The sequence below is a fragment of the Puccinia triticina genome, chromosome 1A (genome assembly GCF_026914185.1).
Source record: "Puccinia triticina chromosome 1A, complete sequence".
In the NCBI taxonomy this organism is placed as follows: Eukaryota; Fungi; Basidiomycota; class Pucciniomycetes; order Pucciniales; family Pucciniaceae; genus Puccinia; species Puccinia triticina.
The window spans coordinates 7,710,542-7,733,721 of record NC_070558.1 but is presented as its reverse complement, the minus strand read 5'-3'; the positions used below and the strand labels follow the sequence as shown (position 1 = coordinate 7,733,721).

At 46.4% G+C, this 23,180-nt stretch overlaps 4 protein-coding genes across 4 annotated transcripts; 2 read left to right on the top strand and 2 right to left on the bottom strand.

Moving 5' to 3' along the window:
* Positions 1 to 3,844: 3,844 nt before the first annotated feature.
* On the top strand, positions 3,845 to 5,272 carry PtA15_1A840 (uncharacterized protein; the record flags this gene model as incomplete). Its single annotated transcript, XM_053165909.1, has 3 exons — positions 3,845 to 4,394; positions 4,466 to 4,584; positions 5,255 to 5,272. 3 exons carry the CDS (start codon positions 3,845 to 3,847, stop codon positions 5,270 to 5,272), a joined length of 687 nt encoding a protein of 228 aa, XP_053017053.1.
* A 6,605-nt stretch (positions 5,273 to 11,877) lies between these two features.
* Positions 11,878 to 13,130, top strand: PtA15_1A839 (uncharacterized protein; the record flags this gene model as incomplete). The annotated part of the gene is made up of 2 exons (XM_053165907.1): positions 11,878 to 11,902; positions 11,974 to 13,130. 2 exons carry the CDS (start codon positions 11,878 to 11,880, stop codon positions 13,128 to 13,130), a joined length of 1,182 nt encoding a protein of 393 aa, XP_053017052.1.
* A 1,455-nt stretch (positions 13,131 to 14,585) lies between these two features.
* PtA15_1A838 (uncharacterized protein) lies at positions 14,586 to 16,155 on the bottom strand (the record flags this gene model as incomplete). Its single annotated transcript, XM_053165906.1, has 5 exons — positions 14,586 to 14,720; positions 14,792 to 14,909; positions 14,994 to 15,229; positions 15,345 to 15,637; positions 15,726 to 16,155. 5 exons carry the CDS (start codon positions 16,153 to 16,155, stop codon positions 14,586 to 14,588), a joined length of 1,212 nt encoding a protein of 403 aa, XP_053017051.1.
* Positions 16,156 to 21,496: 5,341 nt separating this feature from the next.
* Positions 21,497 to 22,619, bottom strand: PtA15_1A837 (uncharacterized protein; the record flags this gene model as incomplete). Its single annotated transcript, XM_053165905.1, has 6 exons — positions 21,497 to 21,697; positions 21,806 to 21,869; positions 21,946 to 22,011; positions 22,074 to 22,096; positions 22,177 to 22,204; positions 22,276 to 22,619. The coding sequence occupies 6 exons, from the start codon at positions 22,617 to 22,619 to the stop codon at positions 21,497 to 21,499; spliced, it is 726 nt and encodes a 241-aa protein (XP_053017050.1).
* Between the last annotated feature and the right edge of the window lie 561 nt (positions 22,620 to 23,180).

The window sequence follows — 23,180 nt, the reverse complement described above, 5'->3', positions numbered from 1 at the left end:
AAATTAGACATCTTCCCATATTCACTAAAAAATTTGCACCCTTCAACACAATAGTGCTTCTGAAATTGGTGGATCAATGTAAGCTACATTTCAAAATCATGATTAATTACTATATTGTCTGATGTTCAAAACTTTCCCTTGTTGCTTGTGACCGTTTCAAGTAAACCAACTGAAATGTGCGTTTTGTGTCAGGACTATGACTATGAGTGTTTTTCAACCAATTATTTTCATGCTGAAATTACTTTGATGCCTTTGAATTGAATTGCTGTCATGTAGGGGTACCAATGCTCATGCAAAAGGAGCCAAACCGCTTGGAACAGCTGAATCTCATAATGTAGGTATTGAGTGTTCTCAAATGCGCATAATGTGAGGAGTTTCCACTTGTATCAAATTTTCTGGAAAATTGGGGCTGAAAAACTTTACAAAATGTTTTCAGTGGGGGAAGAGAGATTTCAGATTTGGAATTTGAGTGTGTATCCCATCTCCTCCCATGATCAATATAAGGTGATGATGTTTTTTGATTTTTTGTCTTCAAAAAATAAATAAATAGAAAAATAGAAAAAGCACTGGACAGCGTGTAAGAATCCTTTTCCAAGATGGATTAGATAATATTGAACATCATGTTGGAAATACATTATTTATCTGATAATTCACCTTTTGAAGGCCTCTTGAGGTTTACATCAAATATGCCCTGAGTGGTTTGTTTTCCCCCCACTGTGAGGAGTCATTGAAAAATAATTTGAATGTGAACTTGAGGTATTTTCAATCAAATTTCTAGAAATAAATGTGTTTCTGACTTTTTCTACTTAAAATTTAATATATTAAAGGTTATTTGATGCTGAATTTCCTGAGAATGCAAGAGAGGGCCGAATAAGGGAACTTCTTGGTCAAACTTCCTTTTCAATCATTAATCAAATGCATGAATTTCCAGAGTTGGTCTTTTTCTTATCAATATTGGGTAGGAACCGGAGCGGAGCGCAGCGTAGCGAGGTCCTGTGGTCCATGGAAGCAATCCATAGCAACAGGCCTTGGAACACGTCTGGAGCGCCTCTTCCCCCTCCGGAAGAAGCAAACCTCAGGTTGGCTAGGGAACTGGCTCCCAAGCCTCCCCTTGCGCCTTTGTCACGCTGGTGACGGTAAGAGATACCGCCTAGGTGACACGTGTCAGCTCAGAGTGGCCCAAGGCCTAGCCCCGATGGAGAGGATGCTGGCGGACATAAAGGAGAGCCCTTCTGGCTGCCCTTCATTCGCCAGCTCCTGCCATCGTCCTTTTTCGCTACGAGCATCACATTCCTTCTGTCACTCGACTTTCATCTCTCTTTTCAGCACCACCCACCCACCCCACATGTAAATAGTCTCTCGTGGGGGTCAGTACCTGGCCCGAAGAGGGTCTAGCACTGATCCCCCACTCGCGTGCTCTTTTTTCTTCTGCTCCGGGGGGTTTTCCCTCCTCTCGAGCCACCAAGACCCAGAACAAATTCTGAACCGTCTTCGGAGGCTCGGGGGACACACGGCGGAAAGCCCCCCCCGACCCACACACGACCGGCTTGAAGCCCCCCTTGGTGGGGGTTTGGGCAGGTCTAGGGCAGCCGCAGAAGCGCAAGCTGACGCGCCTGCCTGAACCTGTAAGAGGAGAAAGTGAGAAACAAGGAGAGACTTCACTGAACCCCGTAAGAGGGCAAAGTCCCTTCTGCACACGCCCAATAAGATCCTAAGGGGCTTAGTTGCGGCAGTTGCAAGGAATGGACTTTATTGATTTATAATATATTTCTGAAGGTTTAATTTTTTCTATTCTGTTGATTAATGAAATTCAGATACAGGAAAGAATTAATCTATGGATATGATATTGAACATGATATTCTAAAGTTTCATGATTATCTGTATGTTTTAATCCACACTTTCCATCACCAAAATTGAGATTTTTTTCTTGAGTACATCCACGGCTAGATATATTGGTAAGAAAAATCAAGAAACATGGCTGATGCGAAAATTGGATTTCATTGTAGAGTTCAAAGCGGCTACACCACTACACTTGAATGAGTTATAACCCCACCCATATTTCTTCTGCTGTGAAATTTTGCTCCTCACAAGAGCACTCAACCCCTCCAGGGGCCCAAAACCACTTCAAACAACAACTCACCCCAAAATTATCAATTTGCCACTATGATACTCTTTGATTGCTTTACTTGCCATCTGTTTAGTTATCTGCCCCCCCCCCCAAAACCCTCTTCCAGAATCAGGCGGGAAATTGTTATTTTAAAATTATACCGCTCATTGTTTACTTGCCCATGCCTAGCTGAACTTTTTGCCCTATATGAATTTGAGTTTTTTTGTTTAACCTAAATAAGTTTTTGCCTGAAGGTTGTAGCAACGTGAAAATGAAGAAGTTTCTGCTGAGAGCCTCAGCTATGCTGAGACACATACTAGAGTGATGCCTTGACCAACTTGGCTACAGAGGCTTGTGGCTTCCAGCTGGGTGGTTGGTTGGTAGTGCTCATGGGTCAGTTCAACAGCCCTCCTTACTGTGGTGATACATCATGGTAGAAGACTAACAGATAATTCAACAAAGGTAGGGATGATTGGGCGGGTCTGCTTGTCAGCCTTAGAGTCAACACAGTTGACCTAAAACTGCCTTTTATCTCCATTTTATACCTAAATATGTTTATATCTTTTTAAGCTTAAGAATTAAGGTTGTTTTGACTTCAGATTCTGATTCCTCATGCCATTTTCACCCCGGTTACAACTCAGAACTTCTTTTTGAATCTACTCCTTCCCTGAGTTCTTGAGTTATGGCGCGCATGCGCAGTTGTGACGTGGCAGCGCTACCAGCAACGCTGCAACCAATACTATACTATACATGTATTGGCCAATACCAGGTATAGTATTGGTTCTTCAATACAAAGTATCAGAGATACATGTAATGGTTTGGTTTTCCAACACAATACCAATGTATTTTATTGGCAATCCAATCTCAAGTATCTGAATCCCGATACTGTTGGAATTTCACAGCTTGTTCTCTTCCTTCTCCGCTCCTCCATCTGTCACACTCTTTCCTTTCCCTGCAGATGCATATGCATTTCATCTTCTGTCCCACAACCTGGCCCCTAGTTGTAATAGGTTATATATCACTAGCATAGATAGAAGAAAGAATCATAAGTTCTCTGCGCCTTTTCCCTGAGACCAAAGAGTCTCTTGTAGTGCGGAGCCTTTTTCCTCCCACAAATTAGCAGACTAGCCCTCTTTTTGGGCTTCCTTTTTTCTCAAAACCTGGCCTTGAGCTTTTTTCGTCAGGCCACTGTTCTCTCCTCTCTCCGAGTCGGAGCTCACATTTCTTCAGATACATTGCAGATACTGTATCACATGGATCTGTTTGGGATTAATAAAGTGGAATTCTGTGGACCAAAATCCAAAATTTCACCAAAATTCCCCTGGAATCAAACCCACCACCTCAGCATGCCCAGCAAATTGAGGCAGACATAACCAACCAAGCCAATGCACATCCTGCTTGGCCGCGTTCTTCGCCCTACACACCGTCATCATCAGCGCCGGGTCTCCATCTTGCCGGGCGGGCTACTCAACTGTACTTGTGCCTGTTCGGGTGGGAGAGGAGGCTCAGTTTTGTCTGGGTGGGATGTGGAATTGGTGGGAGGGACATACCTTGGCGTGTCCTCGGACCATCCCTTTGGTGCTTGGGCGATGTGGTGGGTGGTGGTGTCGTGGAGTGTTGGCGGGAAGTGGGATGGTGGCGGGAAGGGGGCGGGGGCTGGGCGGAGACGCGCGGCCACCAACCACGACCACGGACCACCACGCCACTCGACCCTGCAACCACCACAGAAGCACGAGGATGGCCGCAAGGACGAGTCGCAGGCCGGCCCACAACACCGACAAGCCGGTGAGAGACACCGACCTCGACGCGGCGCTGGCCCGGTTCTCGGCCGTCTTGAAGAACTACCTGCACGAGTTGAGTGTCTCCGCCCCTCCTCCCTTCGCCCGGCCAGAGACTGACGGGGCCGTCCACAGCGACTATGCGGCCTTGTTTGTGCCCGCAAGCCTCTCGAGCCGCGAGCGGGCCCGGCCGCCATGGGTGAACATCGGCACCCACCAGCGCACATACATGATCGACGAGCTGGTCGACCGCTTCCTCCTCGGAACCGCCGCAGAAGGGCCGCAAGTGGTGTCGCTGGGCGCAGGCAGCGACAGCCGCTTCTGGCGCCTCCGCTCCCGGCTCGCCGCCCGGTGGCCACCGCTGGCCCGCTGGGTCGAGACCGACCTCGAGCCGACCGTGCGCCAGAAGATCCGGACGATCGCCGCACACGACTCGCTCCGGGGTCTGTGTGGCCGCTGCTCGCTTGATCCTTCCGCAACAACAACGCCTCCGCCCGATGGCCGGCCTGGTGAGTGGAGCTGCTCTCTCTCTCCCCAGACAAGAAGACAGACGCTAATATCGGAGAATCGGGCAGGGCAGATGGCCCGCCGACGGAGCTCCATGGCGCCCATGACACGCTGCTCTCGGCCGACCTGCGTCGGCCAGCGGAGCTCGTCGCGAAGCTCAGCGCGTCTGCTCCGACCGCCGACGCCGCCCCGGTCCTGCGCGCCTCCGCCCCCACCCTCATTAACACCTCGATGACCGGCCAGTTGACTGGTCATCGAGGTACAGACCTTACATCTTGATGACCGGACAGCTTGCTGGTCATTGAGGTACACAAAAAACACCTCGATGACCGGCCAGACTGGTCAGCAAGGTACACATGTATACACCTTGATGACTGGCCGTCTGACGGATCATTGAGGTGCATGCCTTGATGAGCGTCTATCCCGGTCGTTGACAGCAACAACTGTGTACCTTGATGACCGGCCAGCTGGCCAGTCATTGAGGTGCTGCCTTGATGGGCTGTCTGACTGATCATCGAGGTGCTGCCTTGATGACTGGCCGTCTGACCAATCATCAAGGTGCATGCCTTGATGAACGGCTATCCCGGTCGTCAAGAGCAACAACATCCCCTTGATGGCCGGACTGTTCCGTTCATCAAGAGGAGTACCTATTCCCAGGTACTCCCTCAATGGCCGTTTCGTAATCGATCAGTGCCGGTCATTGATGACCGGCTATTTTATTTGGCCGGTCATCAAGGTGGATGTGTACTTAGACTGGCCATTTGACTGGTGATTGAGGACTCAATGACCAGCCAGGTGGCCCATGTAGGTCTCCCAATAGATGGGTCTTCAGACCCAATTCATGGGTCTTTGGACCCAATAGATGGGTCTTCAGACCTAATTCATGGGTCTTTGGACCCAATAGATGGGTCTTCAGACCCAATTCATGCTAACTTAACAAAGTCCCTCCTCTGCGGGGCTGAGTGGGGAGCAGAGTGCCGCCGACCGCAGGGAGGGACTTAGACCCAAAGCGGGGGTGCTCGCCTGAGAACATCAGGCAAAATCCTGGTTCAACTTTGAGAGCCTGTAGCTCGCTCGTTATGCGAGCTACATATGAGGTCCTGAGCATTGACAGAGGCACCTGCACCTCATCTTCCTTCCCGTCAGCTCAGATTTTCAAAGGAAAAAGTATAGCAGACAAGCAAAGCCGAAATAAGAGAAACAAAAACTTGACCCGCACAGGCCTGCGGGGCCAGGCACCGCCTGTGAAGACCGCTGTCTTGAGTCTGGGTGGGCTTTACAAAAATTTATCGCAAAAAACTTGGAAAATGTGATGTTGATGTGATGAGCTCAAAAAATCAACAAAGTATATAGCAGCTTAAGTTCCGATAATGGGGGGGGGGGGGCAGGGTTGAAGCTGCAGGCTACAAAATTCAAAGAGTGATTTCCCATCACTTTTTGGTGGGTGGTCTCCCACCCAAACAGTTGCTTTAGCCGTAAGTCCCTCCCTGCGGGAGGGGTGGCACCTGAGTAGTTGGCATATTCCCTCCTTGAAGGATTGTTCCCGTGCGCGCGGGGGACATCCTTCAAGGGTGGGTTACACCCAACAGCGGCATGCCAAACTTGCCAAACATGGCAGTTTGGCTGCCATACCTCGCGCGACTTGAAGTTCGGATTTCGACGAAGTCGGAATCCGACAACATCCCACCTCTCAACCACCCCAACCAGCCCTTAGGTTAGGTCCTGGGGGGGATATGAAAAAATGTTGACAAGAGGAACGAAGTCGATCGACTTTTGCGAAGTCGATCGACTGTAAATGGCAGCCAAACTGCCATGTTTGGCAAGTTTGGCATGCCGCTGTTGGGTGTAACACACCCTTGAAGGATGTCCCCCGCGCGCGCGGGAACGATCCTTCAAGGAGGGAATATGCGGACCGGTCGGGTGAGGGGTGGCTTTGGCACCAGCCAAACTTAAGCTCCACCCAAATGAGTTACCCCCTGGACCACCACCCGAACTCCGAACTCCGACCTCCCGCATGGGGAGGGACTTTGATAAGTTAGCAATTCATGGGTCTTCAGACCCAATCAATGGGTCTTCGGACCCAATGAGGTCTTGGGACCCAATTTTACCTGCAGCAACGGTGCAACAAATACTATACATGTATTGTATTGTTTTGTATAGAATATACAGTGTATTTGTATTGTATTTTTTATCCAATACAATACAATGTATTTTTTGCATAATGTATTGCCCTCCCCAAATGTAACATTTTGTGGATTGGCACAGTCAATACATTTTTTTTGAAATTTATTGTATTGTATTGGGTGACCAATGCAATACAAATACGCCAAGACATTTTGTATTCAAAAATAAATACAATACAATGTATATGCCTATACAACACACGTATTGAATTTGTTGCACCATTGCCTGCAGGCTGCAGGTACTTGCCTTTTGAGTGGGTGCGGGTGTCTGATTTTAGTGAAATTCTGTCCGGGTACCCGGGTATGAAGTGCCATCCCTACCTGGCCGGTGTGGGGAGGGTGCGGGTGGTACCAGTCAACATTCTCTACTCCCCAGGGCTGGTGCTGGCCAACAAGAGAGTCAGAACTCTCTCGATGCCCAGTACCAGTCACTTAGGGGGTTTAGGAGCTTTGGCTCTCCTTGTTGGTGCAGGTTATAACAATGGTACACCACTTACCCACTCAGGCATTGCCAGCTGCTTCAGGATGTGAAAAGCCCAGGTTTTGGCCAAAAGAAAATCCTGAACCCCACCCAAGGGCCAACATTTATTTTGGGTCAGGTTGGGTCAGGGAAGTTTGAAAGATATGCTGCCCAAACGCAAACCAATGCCATTCTAGGTTGGGTTGGGTTGGGTTTGGGTCATGTGAAAATCCAACAGTTGGGCTAACCCATCCTATTAAGTGGAGGGAGTTGAAAAATCGACTCCCAAGAATTAATGAATCGACTCCCAAAAGTCGCTTACGTTGCGCGGACCATCTTGGGACGTCCCCCCTGGGTCCTCGGGACCTCGCGCAGCCCCAAAAGCATTTTGGGAGTCAATTAATTAATTCCCCTCTTGAGAATGGGAGTCAATATATTAATTTAACAAAAAATGACGGAGTATACAAAAAAAATCATATCTTGTCACTGTTGTACCCAAACACCCTAAAACTTTTACAGCAATCTAAATACACTCTTTAGAGAATATTGTGAGCTTCACAGCATTATTATCCCTCAGGGAGAACCTGTGTAGCGGGGGGCGGATTTGGCGGATTTCCTACTAAGGCAAACCACCGAACCTTATCTACAGTGCTCCAAACAGCCCCAAATGTTTTCTGCTATAACAATGAACTCTTTGAAACATATGGTAATCTTCACGGCATTAGCCCTCCACAGGGAGACCCTGTGTGGCTGGGAGGCGGATTTGGCGGATTTCCTACTACGGCAACCCCCCAAAACCTTATCTACGGTGCTCCAAATGGCCCCGAATTTTTTCTGCTATAAGAATAAACTATTTAAGACATATGTTAAGCTTCGCGGCATTAGTCCTCCTCAGGGAGACCCTGTGTAGCCGGGGGGCGGATTTGGCGGATTTCCTACTAAGGCAAACCCCCAAAACCTTATCTACGGTGCTCCAAACAGCCCCAAATTTTTTCTACTATAATAATACACTCTCTAGAAAACATTATAAGCTCCAAGGAGGTATTACACATCAGGCACACCTTCTATCAACCATGGTGTAGCGTAGTGCAGTGCAAACGCACTATTTTTTAGCGTAGTGTTAGTGCAATCACGCGCATCTGTGCTAAAGCTACGCGCATCTGTGCTAAAGCTACGCGCACAGGGTGCAAAGCTATTTTAGCTTTTATTTTAGTGTTAGCGCAGATCTGCGCATTTGCACTAATGCTACGCTAAAAAATAGCGCATTTGCGCTGCGCTACGCTACACCACGGTTAATAGAAGGTGTGCCTGATGTGTAATTCCTCATTGGAGCTTATAATGTTTACTAGAGAGTTTATTCTTATAGCAGAAAAAATTTGGGGCTGTTTGGAGCACCATAGATAAGGTTTTGGGGGTTTGCCTTAGTAGGAAATCCGCCAAATCCGCCTCCCGGCTACACAGGGTCTCCCTGAGGATGGCTAATGCCGTGAAGCTTAACATATGTCTTAAAGAGTTTATTCTTATAGCAGAAAAAACTTGGGGTCGTTTGGAGCACCGCAGATAAGGTTTTGGGGGTACGGCTTAGTAGGAAATCCGCCAAATCCACCCCTTGGCTACACAGGGTCTCCCTGAGGAGGACTAATGCCGTGAAGCTTAAAATATGTCTTCAAGAGTTTATTCTTATAGCAGAAAAAATTTGGGGCCATTTGGAGCACCGTAGATAAGGTTTTGGCGGTTTGCCTTAGTAGGAAATCCGCCAAATCCGCCCCCGGCTACACAGATTCTCCCTGAGGAGTAATAATGCCGTGAAGCTCAGAATATTCTCTAAAGAGTGTATTTACACCACGGGTGAAGTTATTTGAAATGATTTCGGTTGGTAACCAAAATCATTTCGAGGTGTCTGCCTGCAAGGGGGGACCGTCGTCAGACCGTCGGCGTTTCCACTGGAATCTTCCTGGAATTCTACTGGAGGGCAATCCAAAAATACTACGGATTGCCAACGCCATTCCAAATTTCTTTCAAAAGTTTTTCGGAATGGTTCCGGGCTGTGGCGGGGTGTTCTTGGCTCAAAATGGGGACCAAACAAATTCCCCAGCCAAAAGGGAGGATTGAACCAGCAACATGTTGCTGATCTACCTCCACAGGAGCCCCTTGACCACTACGCTAGACAGGCCATGCAGGGAAAAGTGTGATTTGTGTTTGTGATCCTGCATATGCAAGGCTTGATCACTCATATACAGAATTTTTCCGGCAAAAATACCGGAAAAATACCGGAAACAGATCCCAGTCTGTATTTCCTGGAATGAAGTCGAAACTTTTTCAACTTCGTTCCGATGCAAAATTTTTTTTTTGGGTTTGGTTTTAACCCGAATTGCATTTGGAATGATTCCGGTCCTTTGACCATACCGGAAGCATTCCGATTGGTTTTTGGTCCTTCGACCATACCGGAATGATTCCGAGTGGTTTTCGGTTTTTTGTACCATCCAGTAAATTTACTGGATGGAAACTTTAAAACCTCACCCATGGTGTAGATTGCTGTAAAAGTTTTAGGGTGTTTGGGTACAACAGTGACAAGATATAAATTCTTTTGTATATTCTGTCATTTTTTGTTAAATTAATATATCGACTCCCATTCTTGAGAGGGGAATTAATTAATTGACTCCCAAAATGCTTTTGGGGCCGCGCGAGGTCCCAAGGACCCAGGGGGGAGGTCCCAAGACGGTCTGCGCAACGTAAACGACTTTTGGGAGTCGATTTATTAATTCTTGGGAGTCGATTTTTCAACTCCCTAAGTGAAAATGACCACCAAATTTACTGCTGGAAAAATTGTGGTCTGGGGACAACCCAAACAGTAAATAGGCTGCTGGAACCTGACCCAAAAGTTTTATAAGTTGGTTTGGTTTGGGTACTGTACAGGTCATGTGATTTTCTTTGAAAATGTGCCTGAACCTGACCCGCAACCTAACAGGTATTGGGTTGGTTTTGGGCCGGCCCAACCCATTTGCACCCTGACAGGTGCAGTGTAGAGATGGCCCTTGCAAACCCGTTGTGGGTACCTGCAATCCGCTGGCGGGTACACAGTGGCTGTCAGGGGGTACCCACCAGCGGATGTGGGTGTTCAACATTCTGCCATATTGAAATTAACCCCCACTTAACAAGGTTACACTTTCCTACCCATGAAGTGGTAAAAGTTACTAAAACACTGGTTGCATTGCAGCAAACAGAGGGACTACATGCTATACAGAGTTGATGGCTGACAATATCTCAGTTTTTGTGGACTACACCAGGGATGCAAGAAAAGGTTCTGGAAAAAATTTTCAAACATTGTTGGTTTTAACATGGTTTTTGAAAATGTTTCCCCTCTTTCCAATTGGTTTTGGGCCCTTTCTCACAAAGCATTTTCAAAAATGTTTCAAAGAACCTATGACAACTGCACCCGCAATGCCGTCTGCAATTGAGTTTGAAAAGTTTTGAAGTGGTTTTCAAAACCACTTCAAAATGTTAGGTTGAACATGTCCCTCCCGACTCCTTGCACGTGTCAAAACATGGCAAAAACTCACAGGGACGGTCAGAAACTGAATCCGGAGTTTCTCATCTCACATGCAATGTCTGGTGAACTCCCCTGTGATAAGAAGGTACTCTAATCTATTGTCCGGGCAAAAACAAAACCCTTGCCGGAAAAAAGTTCCAGTAGCCAACAGTACCACCAAAATTTGACGGAAGTTATTTGTTTCCTTAGAAAAATATATCGGTTGCTACCGATTGCACCGTGTGGTTTGGCAGGGGCTTTCGAGGAGGAGCTTTTATGCTCAGTAATCTATTTCGCTTTGCAGTGTAATCGCGGAACGAGCTCAATCATGGCTGCCCCAGCTGCTCAACCCCAGTGGTTCTCCGAGTGCTATCCACCATCCGATTCCATCCGAGTTGAGTGAGCATCTTGATGTTAATGACCAAGAAGTATTTGGCGACTTTCTTCAAGTGACAGAAGCTTCTCTCATGTTTTGCGTCGCTTACATGGTGAACAAACAGACCGCGAGTCTCCTCATCCTTTATTTAGCTGCTCGTCTATACATACTTATGCAGTCCAAACAATTCACCATCCGGCCCTTCTTTCGCTTGTCCTTGGCCTCAATCGGCCACATGGCTTACACAGTGTCCCAGGGTCCTACCGATAACACTACGTAGTTTATGGGAGGTGCTTTCGAGGAAGCCCGCGCCACTCCCCTGAGTATGTACACGGCATGCTTGGGAGTGAACGGAACCAGCCCAACTGGATAGGGTCGGGCGAGATGCACAGACCAAATGGCTCCACGGGCGGTATTCGCCATCTACACGGGTTTAGTGATCATCTTGATGTTTGCTAAGAAATATTTGATGACTTCCTTCGGGTTACAGAATTTTCTCTCGGGTTCTGCGTCGGTTCATGACGAACAAACACTCCGGGAGTCTGCTGACCCTTCATCCACCTGCTTGTCTACACCTATGAAGTGGAAAAAATCCAGGGCCCGCTCTGACCGCTTCCCCCCAGCCTTCAACAGCGTCCACGTCTATATAAAGTCGGCCCAATCCAGTCTTCCCTCCCCATTCTTACCCGCTTCCTCTTCCTTATATTTAGTCGGAAAAATCCAGCTTGCATTCTTCTCACACCAATTACTCCCCACATTCACCACCGCAAATACGACCCTTTCCTGATTTGCGAGTTGCAAATCTCAAACTGGAGAGAAGACCAAACTCTTATTCCTTTATCGTTATACATCGGTACCTCACGGATTTGTTAGGTTACATATTTAGTACTATACCCTCTATCACCCCTTCGACTTCGAAAAGCCTCAAGCTTCCATAATGTCAACTTTTGATGAGAAAAACGGTAAGCTTTCTCCGAAATAATCAGCAAATTAGTATCAGAAGATTGACGTGATATGCGTAAAATCTGTTTAGCTTTAATCCGAATGGCTTTCACCCATTTGACTTGGGCCATGGATAATAGCCATCAATCCGTCTACGACGAGCAAAAAGACCCGGGGTTGACAGACCTAGTTGAAATTTACTCGAATCTATTGCCCCTGATGCGCAAGCAGATCGATGCGCTACTATCAACCTTCGAGACGATTGATTTCGAGAATGGACCGGTGCCTGAACTCTCGCTGTTTCCAACGGTTGCAGCATTGCAGCACACGATTGAACGAACCAGTGTTGCTGTTTTCTCAATCACTCTACGTCCCGACCAACCTGCCTTGACAGAGGACCGTGATTGCAAGATATTCAAGCTATTCAGATGCAAGCGCTTGCTGAGCGACACGTACGACCTGCAATGCTTGCTGCACTACTTCTTGGAACGTTGTCGTGATTTGGTTCAAGGTACGGCACCCGACCATCAACCGATAGTTGAGGACACAGGCTCCGAAGAAAAAGAAGACTGGCAATGCGCGGTGAAAAAAGAGATGAAGTTCCAAGCAACTCGATGCACGGTCCACATCGACGGAATGGTGAAGAGATTCAAGCGATCAGACCTTGGCCTCATCCAAGAAAGCTGGGAAGAGACGATCGACGACCTCAGCTTCACAATCTCTGCCCTCCAAAACGGTTTCCCCGAGCGAGAACCGTACGTCCCGAGGGATCCAGATGTCACGGCAATGATGAGGACGGTCATAGCACTATACAAGGTCTTCCGAGTGTTCTACCGCAAACTGTCGAATTACTCAACAAACAAGCTGCCATTTGCCCTGAAAGAAGTTAGCAGCGATGACATGGAGCTAATCATCTACAAGACACGGCCTCCCCTCGATTTCACCGATGACTTTCTGGACCAAGCAACGGTGATTTATCAACAAAATAGAATTGAAGGATCAGAAATCATGCTCTCTCGACAAATCGTTAGGGCCATTCGCCGAGATTTTCAAGAGGGCTTGGACTGCTTGAAATCATATCTTGTCACTCGTAATCAACCCGCTCATTCGGAGAGTCCCCCTCAGTTCGACTTCGACGCTTATTTTCGCGATGTGATAGACCAGTTCCATTCCACTCTCGATAACTTCTTGAACATTGTTGATGGACCAAACCAAATGATTCTCGAGAATTCATCTTATGGATGGTAGTAGCTTCTTTTATTTCGGCACAACTTATGTAACAACCTGTTAGCTGTAAATACTGTATTACCATTGTTTGTTTCCTTGCTCTGTAATCGTCAAACGCTTGAGAACGGCTGGATATAGCCAACAATTTATGCCACATACCCCATCGGGAGGTGTTGGCTGAGACCATCACAGCCGCGTTGAACACGATTCAAAATGGTATCCATTTGAAAGAGGCTATCGTAATAAACCTCTCCCGTACTGGTCCTGCTGATGAATATCTTGCAAACCAAGTGGCCCTCCAAGCGTGTGGCCGTCGCCCAGGGATGGCTCTTGACCAACGCTACAAAGCAAGATCCAACAAAACAAGTTCAATTCTTTGTTAGGCTTGGACAGAGTAAGCACCATGTTTCGGTTGATTGACAAGCGAAAATGTAAATTCCATTTGCTCGATGAAGAACTGGAGAAATGCTGCCGGAACGAGAGATGGGTTGAGATGAAAATAAGTAGGGGTCGGTCCCCGGGAACCTATACATTCCAGACATTCCTGGAGTCGGTCAGAGATCCCACATCAAGGGAGTTGTGAATTAAGCTGGAGGGAATGAGGCCTAATGAGGCCTGCGAGGGGGTGAAGTTCAAGGCATTATGAGCCAATCGTGCTCCGGAGCAATCGACATCACTTACTTGTTCCGTACCTTCATTCAAACGATAAGTGTTTACCTATGCATCTCCTGTCGGTACGTTGCTTTGTTATCCAATCCATGGATCTCTGCCGGAGGGAACCCGACCAGCTGTTGTCGTTTTGTTGCATAAAGTTATCGCCAGGCAGACCGTAGACGGGTGGCACGGGGCTTGCGCATTCGGTCTCTGTGCGGGTGCCCCGGTGGATTGCGGTGAGAGTCCCATGTCAGACCCTACCCCAACGAACCCAAACCGAAGGCCGAGGACGCTAATGTAAGACAAGTGGAACCATCCAAGCAGGAGCCAGCCACTCGCCCTGGAGGAAGAGTTGTTCGGAGGCGAGGAGGACGACGATGGCTTGGCCTGGCTCGGCTGGCAAATTCATCCTGATCCCAAGAGCATTCGAGTGTGACAAAGATCTCGATGCTCAGCCAGCCACTTCTCGTGACGTGAGTATTGCCGACGCTCCTTTTCCAAATCTACCTTTCCTAAAGCCTTCGCATGGCAAAGTCGGTGGGACAATTCCCGAACTTCTCTTTGTACCACATTGCACGCGTATTTGTTACATTATCACCTAGTCAAAGCAAAAACAAAATGCTGGGTTTGGCTTCTGGCAGGTCTGATTGACTTGTTGGGACTTTTTTTCTGCAGTGGGAAATAGCGACAAAGATTACAAAAACATGATGAGATTTAGGTAGGCAAGGAAGACACAGAAAGGTATATTTCTTCGCAGTGGATGCAGGTGAATTTTTCGTGCTTCCTTTTTTGAGTATAGAATCTTTGTCTGTGTACAGTGAATCAGTCTCTCATGCGGGCAGGAATGAAGCGTTTGAGAGCAATTTCCTTGATAATATATTTGGTTAAGATCTGCGGAGAATTCAAGTCGTCGCTTTCGATTTCGTTAGGCACGATAACATGAACCAAGATCAAGGTCTGGATGACGAGAGTGATGGAGCTTCAGCGAGCAGTTCTGAAGGGATGGTCTCTGAGAAGTAGTTGCTCACCTTTTTCACACCTGCACACACCCGGTTCACTGTTCCCAGCCATCTCCATGATGTCCGGTCTTCCATCATCTCGACTGGCCTACCATCTGCATACACTGGAATCATACAGACAGCGAACCTGAGTGTTTTCGGAGATAAGAAGGTAGCTAGGTCAGTGGGCAATCAGCGATGGAGGGAAAAAAAGAAAAGGAAGTGGCGCAACTCAGCATGGCCACCAACGGGCCCTCTGGATCCGTAGAGGACCCAATCAGCACAAAACTTGATGCCTGATCGGACGACCCAACCGAGCGAACGGAAGTGATGGTAGACCACGTAAGAGAGGATGAATGGGTTATCCGGACGGATGGTCTGGTCGGGCTTTCCTCGGAGTGACGCCTGACAAAACAGCTCCCACATCTCCATAATCGTCAATGGGGCGGCCGAAGACCTAACAGAGTCCTAGAGACAGCTTCCCACCCCCCGATTTAGTCCGACTCTAGAAGGACGCGAAAGATTGCTGGTGGAGGAGGAGGAGGAAAACAGGACTCCGAACCTCGTCGCCTTCTCCCGAAACGTCCAGACATCCCAACCCGAACGTCAAAAAGAATGCCTCCTCATTCATCAATTGTAGGTGCTCCAGATCCTCGATCTTCTCAACCTCCAGCGCCAGTTCCGGGGGTATCATTTGAGCCAGCTTCTGCTTCGGAGGTAGCTTGACGGTCTCTCGCGGAATTTCTTCTGTCACCGTCGACGACGCTACAGCCGGTTCGCTGGTCACCCCGAGCTGCTTGAGCTTCGACTTTTGGATCTTGCTTTCCTTCCGCTCCACCCGCCGTTTCGCGGTCATTTCCTCGGCTGTCAGCTTGACTATAGTCAAGACGAACGATCACGATCAGCATGTGAACGAGAACTTGTATTAGAGAGAGAGAGTTTGTTTTTTGGTCTTTTGACTCACGATATCTATCGTCCTCTAGAACTTCGAGTAACTTTCGGTTCTTAGCTCGTTGAAGCCAGGTGGGCTCACTCCTACTAAGACTCCCCTTGCCGAAGAAGCCTTGCTGCCACAGTATGGTTCTGCCAGCAGTGATCCAGATACTGTTAGTGATTTTGTCATATCTGCCGGTGATAGTGAGCGAGGAGGATCCAGGGGATCTTGAGGCATGGAGGGGCCGGAGGAGAGGCAGTAGCTTGGCGAAGAAGGTTGACGAGTCTGGCTTGTTTCCGGCAAGAGTGATCGGGAGTAGCTTGGAGTAGATGTTCGTCGGTCCCCGCACGCGCTTGGCACTCGAATGCGCCGGCTCTTGCTTGGTCGGCGTCGGCTTTGCTTCCGGCTTTGTCTCCGGCTTTGTCTCCGGCTTCGTCGTGCTTGTCGTCAGGGTTGCCATCGGATGAGCTTCTCGTCAACCTAAGTCGCCCGGTTTAACCCGTCCGGCTGAGATGCTCCCGCCCTGACTGAGAGCCCCCGGGAGTACCCGGGGTTCCAAGATCAGGCCAGGGAAACCTATCCTGGGCCTTCCAAACGTTGGGGCTTCTTCCTTTCTATCTGCTTTAGGCCGCGTTTGGCAGTGTCAATTACACAATAAATAATTGTGGCATGTTCCTTTACACTATGTATGTCAACAGCATATTTTGGCCCGATTATTTGGAAGTAAACTGACAAGCTTTATGACAGCTTACTTACAAAAGATTATCCTAAAAAAATGTGTTTTACAATATGTAAGGGTAGTGTGTTTTTAAGAGCACCATTACCAATTGAGCTAATTTTGTGCAAAGTTTGACTTGCAGCTATTGCTTACTAAATTAGCAAGGTGTGATTTGACCTTATTGGTGTGTGAGCTGTGTGATATGTGTGGGTAGATAACTAGCTTGTGAGCTAACCGTTGCTATATGTAGCAAGCACCAGGGAAGATATGTTCCCACTCTCCAGGGAGTGCCAGAGTATGTTAGTTTTGGTTGGATATATTATCAGTCAGATGTGCATTAGGGGGGTTCACAATAGGATAAAAATAAAACTTTAAAGCTAATTTTAAGGCCTTTATGAACAATTTTTTAAAAAGTGAAGAAGTTGCTCTGATTCTCAAGGGACACCCAGTCCTGCACATCTTGCCAGATTTTTAAAAATTTGTTGATAAAGGCCTTAAAATTGACTCTAAAGTTTTATTTTTATCCTATTTTGAACCCCCCTATTAGGATTAAATGATTCTGGGGTGTGTCACAAATAAATCAGAAGTTTTTTATAAGGCCCTGTTTGGCAGCGTGATTATTACGCAATAAATAATCTTGCCATGTCCCCCTACATTGTGTAAGACACTACTTTTCCGCCTGATCTTTTGGAAGTAAACTGCCAAGCCTTATGAGGGTTTGCTTTCAAAAGATTATCCTAAAAAGACATGTTTTACCATATGTAATGTAGCATGTTTCCTATTATTATGCTGCGTAATATGACGCTGCCAAACAGGGCCTAATTGTGTTCAAATACCTGCCGCCTCTCTTGGCTGAATCCCAACATCCACACCCGCACCCATACCTGTTGGCAGGTACCCGCCACCTCTTTTGGCTGAATTCCAACATCTGTACCGGCACCTTGTCATTCACCTCAGCAACTAGAAGGGATTCCTTCTGGTTGGTGTGGCTGTATAATCTTTGACAAGAAGGGATTCTTCTGGTTCAAAAATAAATAACAATGTCTCCAACCAGAAGGTATCCCTTCTGGTCAGGAAGGATGAATATATCACCTTGGCAACCAGGAGGGCTTCCTTCTGGTTGCCAAGGTTGTTTAACCCCTGCAAACACCAAAAAATTTGTTAGATGGGGTGCTTGGTATGGATATCAAAGAAAAATGATTCAAACCACCTGACTTTGAATCATTCCTGAAGCACACCCTTGTGAGTATATCATATAGCCTTGAATGAAATAGATTTTTGAATAATGATGTTTAATATGATCCTAGCTGCATAGGATGAACCCATTCCCAGACAGCAATTTAGTTTTGATTATTGACTACTTTCCAATTCATCATGGGGCCCGGGGGTAACATACAGCAAATTTTCAATGAGCATGGTGTGCCTTGATTTTATTCTTGTCTTGATTCTTGCTCAGTGAAGCTAATTATTGCAAATAATATAGGGGTCAAACTAATATATATGCCCCACTACTGTCCACACCTTAACCCAATTGAGATGTGTTTTTCAGTCTTGAAAAACCACCTTTGCGGCACCTGTGGATTAGCAATTACTGAACATGAGTTTTCATTTCCTTACCATAATGTTTCAGCTGTCATGGATGATAAAATTTGTTATCAAGAATTTTTTGGCAGTGGTCATGTTTTCTAGTCTCAACAGTCACTCATTGAATTTGATTAAATGCTATCAGAAAATCTTTGGTTAAATTGTCAAACTTCATTTTTTTGGCTGTCATTTTGTGGAAGCACTCAGGCAAGCTGATTTCTCTGATTGAATTAAAAAATCTAACAACTTTTGTATCTGATGTTTTGGAAAGGAGATTTGGGTGGCAGAATTGGAGCTATAAAAAACAAGATATAAAGTTGAATGGCTGGCTAGTGGTTATCTTTGTTACTCTCACATGGTTAAGAATCTGTATATCTGAGGTTTTGGTTGATTGGCTGGCTGGTGGCTATCTTTTTTTAGTCTTTGTTTGATGCCACACTTGAGTTCTTGCTCTTGCATTATGTTGACAATGCTCAGCAAAAATTGATACATTTTGGCAAAGGCTAGCAACAAATCCAAAATGGAATTTGTAGTCTTCAAGAAGCAATATTACAACAAGTTCATTGACAAAAAGTTTATAGCTTATGACATATTCTTCCTGTGAAGCCCTTGCATGTCGCGGTGTTTCAAAAAGAGTATAACAAGAAGATTCCCCCTCAAGTAGTTCCGCTTCCCTTCCAAATCCTAGCTGGTAGAGATCCCTGATTACAAGGACTGTGTCATAGCCCATCTTTCCACTCTTTGAATATCCCAGGAGTGTTGAGTATCATGTTGTTTGAATGTGTAAATATACCTGTGACACTGTTAGACACTGCAATCATCCACTTTGTTCTGGCTGATTTCAAATTCAATCAATTTTGTGTTGGACTTTGTCTAGGTTTTCAAAGTGAGTGTGCATTTGAATCAAAAATCCTTTGGGTTGTTTGCAACAATATGGTGCAACCTCAATTATTTTACCACAGCTTCCTTGTCTGGGTGGCTTGGGGACATAGGCAGTGTGGGAGACAGAGATTGAGAAATCTTGGCCCTTGATTTTTTCATTCCCTCTGTGGTCTTCATTTTCATTGTTGTGAGTCTGGATTTGAGCAGGGCTTCCAAGTTCAGGTAGCACTTCTTCAAAAGGCATAGTTCACTGCAAGAAAAAGTCAAGCAACTGCAAGCAGCTGACATGAAAGAACTCCAAGAAAGCTTGTGGCAACGCTGAAACAAGTACGATACATGGAGCGTATCTGGTAAACATTTTTCATTGAAGATGGAGACCTACATGTCCTATTTTTTGTTTTCAGCCATCCTATACATAATCAGGACTAAAAACAAAAAACAGGACTTGTAGGTCTGTATCTGCAATGAAAAACGTTTACCAGATACACTCCATGTATTGTACTTGTTTCAGCATTGCTTGTGGTATTACACAAGCCTTTTTCAAGGCTCACTGTTGACCAAGCTTCAATGCACAGTGACTGTGCAGAAAAAGCTTATGTGTAAAAGATTTCACAACACTAAGATTAAAGAGATGTATTTCTAGTAGTTAGAGCTAAGGTCTATCTGACAAGTTCAGAGACATAGAAAAAGAAAAACAATAAATGTACCTAAGAGCGGAACTGTGGCAGACTCTGGTATGAGAATGAGATGAAATTGAAAGGACTGCTTTAGCAGCTTAAACCGCAGGATTGTGGAGAGAGGACTTCTGCCTGTGAATAGCAACTGCACTTTGGGTCAGCACCTGAACTTCCGGTGAGAAAGCTATGGAGATGTAATCTATCTCTTGCTTATACTTGTTCAGGCTTGGTACTTTAATGTCCGCCAATACAAGTGTCATGAGGGTGGGCAGTTATCCAGATGAAAATCTGTCTGCTACTGACTGTAAAAAGCAGTAGAGATGTGCAATAGAGTTGTTATTGTATCTTTGTGTTGCTTGATAGTCCTCCTAACATATATTCATTGTATTTACATATTGGCTCACTGGCTGCTTTTTAATTATTGAATCTAGGTCAAAAATTCAGTTATCCGTAACTATTTGCTTGGATAACTAAACTCAGGTTTATTTTCAGGGACAATTTTTTACAGAGGTAAAGCCTATGTCTCCAAAGTCAAAAAAATGATTCATTATGACCACATCAAGCTTTGTTTTATTTTAATTGCCAATAAACAAGGATATAGGCCACCAAAATCTAAATTGCAGATAAAATTAATGGATAACTTGATAACGTAACTGCCCACCCTAGTAGACTAAGTGTGCCAGAACTGCGGTGGTCTGCTATAATTACAGTACCCTCAGTCAGTGACCAGCAACGCTTTGAGGGCTCTGCATCAATGGACTTGCCACTTGTAGAGTTGGAGATCCTATTGATGAGGCTGGAACTGTGTTGGGTTTACGCTTGCTGTAGTAAGATATTTAATCTTTTATCAGCAGCGCGCTCCTCAGCTTGTGACAATCCGAAGGAGCACTACTTACCTTTTTGGTGGTGTGATTCTCTTGGGTTGCTTGGGCTCTTCTTTGGGTGTAGACGTGGCTGAAAGAAGAAGAACAAAGTTTCAGCTATCACCTACTCCTAATGTCTGGGAGTCACATGCATATGCACGGACCTCGGGGTTGCGCGTACTCACCGTCCCCCCTTGGGGTTAGGGTTTTGCTCCTTGCGTTTCCTTTGCTCTGGGGTGTGCCCTGAGTCTTGAGAATGTGTGTTTGGGTAGAGCTGAACAGCAGTTTCACAGCAGTAAACCACATGTCAAATGCTAGAAGTTGCTTGACTTTTTCTTGCAGTGATTGGGAGTGGAGCAATCAGTAGCAGTTGATGAGCCCTTCCCCCCAAAATCCCTCCGGCTGGACATGTTTTACAGCTCTGTGTTGTCTATCTACAACTCAAAACAGACTTGGCACTATTTAGTGGGGATTTTCCAGGATCCAGTTCCCTTTCTCATAATTAAATAATGTACCAACTGTACTTGAAAGCCAGTTTTTTGTTTAAGGATGGAGCTATTGACCATCACAAAACCCCTTGAGGATGGTGGAAGGTAGGACAGCCTCATATTCTTCCTGTCCCCTCTTGGTTCCCATTGCTAAAATTCTCTTGTTCCCACAGTTTAATCAACCGGCCTATGCAACATTGGCCAGCGGGCGCAATCGTGGCCCGGCCAAGAGAGAAAACATGCTCAGCTGAATCCAGAAACTTCAGAAAGGTTGCATTTCCCCCAGGGAAGTTTTCCGTGCTACATCACCCGGAACCAAGGATAATTTCTCACAATGCTTTTGTGAAATCATAAATGGAGAGAGTGTGTGTGAGTACAACAAAAGAGATAAGTGGATATGGATGTGTAAAAATAGGTAAAAAAAAGTGCTTAATTGTTGATATTCTCGTCAGGGGAGAAGGGTAAAATATCTATCTAGATGTATAACAGAGGCAAACGACATGAAACGTTCATTTGACAGACAACATGAGCACAAGCAGGGAATCAGGGGGGAAGATAGGGGGGAATAAGGGCCACATAAAACATTTTTTTAGAAAGCAGGAGTCATCAGAGGGACATTAGAAAGAAACGACTCGTTAGGCTTTTTGCCAGCTTCTTTCTCGTCATGGCCGCAGCCACAATCGTAGTTTTCCAAGAGCGAGGTGCAGTTGTATTCGGGTTTGCCCAGGCGTTCGTTGACGAGATTGTGCAAGGAACACAGATGCAACGAGGCCACGTTTCTTGATGAAGTCTTTTTTTTCGTTTGTATCACAAGAGGATGAAGCGGCGGGGGCATGTTTATGAGTCAGATGCAATAGAACAAGCCTGGGAGATTATGTGTGTGTAGGAAAAACTCAACTTGTGGGGGATATTGTTTAAGCAACTCTTGGAAATGTCTTGCACAATCTCCGCAGGGATATAGCCTGTGTAGAAAAACGAAAGAGTGAGAAGGGGCCGAGAGCGATGATTTGCAGAAGAAGAAAGATGAGATGGACTGACCTAGAGAAGAGGTAAATGAAGGCTTTCAAGGCTTCGCGTTCATCGGGCGTTGGGTTTTCAGGGAATCTAACCAGACCAGTTGGCGGTCAGACTTTAGGTTGATTATCGAGATGGAGAGATACACTCACCGTGCTGTCATAGTGTGCATAAACTGGATTTAGATACATGTATAGTGAGCGTGATGTGATGTTTCGGGTGTTGGGACACGTTTCAGCGAAGGGGATGACTGACCTTCCAAGTAGCCCGACCCAATTCGGCTCTAGAGAGGATCAGACCGAAAGACGATCAGTTTGGGAGTGCCGGGGGGAAAAGGTGGGAGGGGGACGGAACTTAGCGGTAGCGTTAGCCATCTTGGGCATGATAGTGCCGCCCTTGAGGGTATCTTTAGAGGGGATAAGGTCGCCGAGTTTCGGGAGTGCATCGTCGATGTGAGCATCGTGTGGGTGACGGAAGCTGTTGGATGGGAGCGGGTTGGTTGACGGGAAGGGGTTGGTGGGGTGGATGGAATGGGGCTGGTTCCAGGTGTAGTGGAAGAAGAGGAAGATGGGCAGCGAGAGCAGGACGGAGAACAGGATGATGGTCGGCAGTAGTCTGTTTGAGATCGTCCGGGTCTTGATCGCTGTTGGGTTGGGATGGTAGTACTGGGGCAGCTTCTCCTTCGTTGAGACGTTCATCTTTGCTTCTTGCTGGGGTTCTTGGGCTCTTGCGATTCGGAGGTCGTTGGATGGTGGTGTGTTGTTTGGTTGGTCGGCTGGCCGGCTCAACGCCGGGTATGGGGAACCCCCCATTAAATATCAACAAACCACCCACCAAATATCCATCAACCATGACAACCCCAGTTAAAGAAGGGCTCATCCAAGCTGGAGATCTCTATATAACCATACGGGCTCTCTCATCCATCTATCTCCAGTCGGCTATCAAGCACAGAACCATTCTGTATGTATGTAGCTCTCAGAAGTGTTTCATAACTCGTTTGATAATGAACTCGACGCTGTGAGTGATCTATAAACCGCTCTCTGAAACAAGCAACACATCGGAAATGAAACAATATGTGTAGCAGAACTGAACAGGTTCCGGAAACGATCCAGAAAGCTTATTGGTGATCCAGTCAGCTGCAGATTCTTTGATGTGTCTAATGCACCTGGTTAAAATCAACAGGAACAAGAGTCATGCATTGATGATTTTGCTTCATGGTGTCCAACTCTATCAATCAGGCTAAAGCTATCTACGCGGTA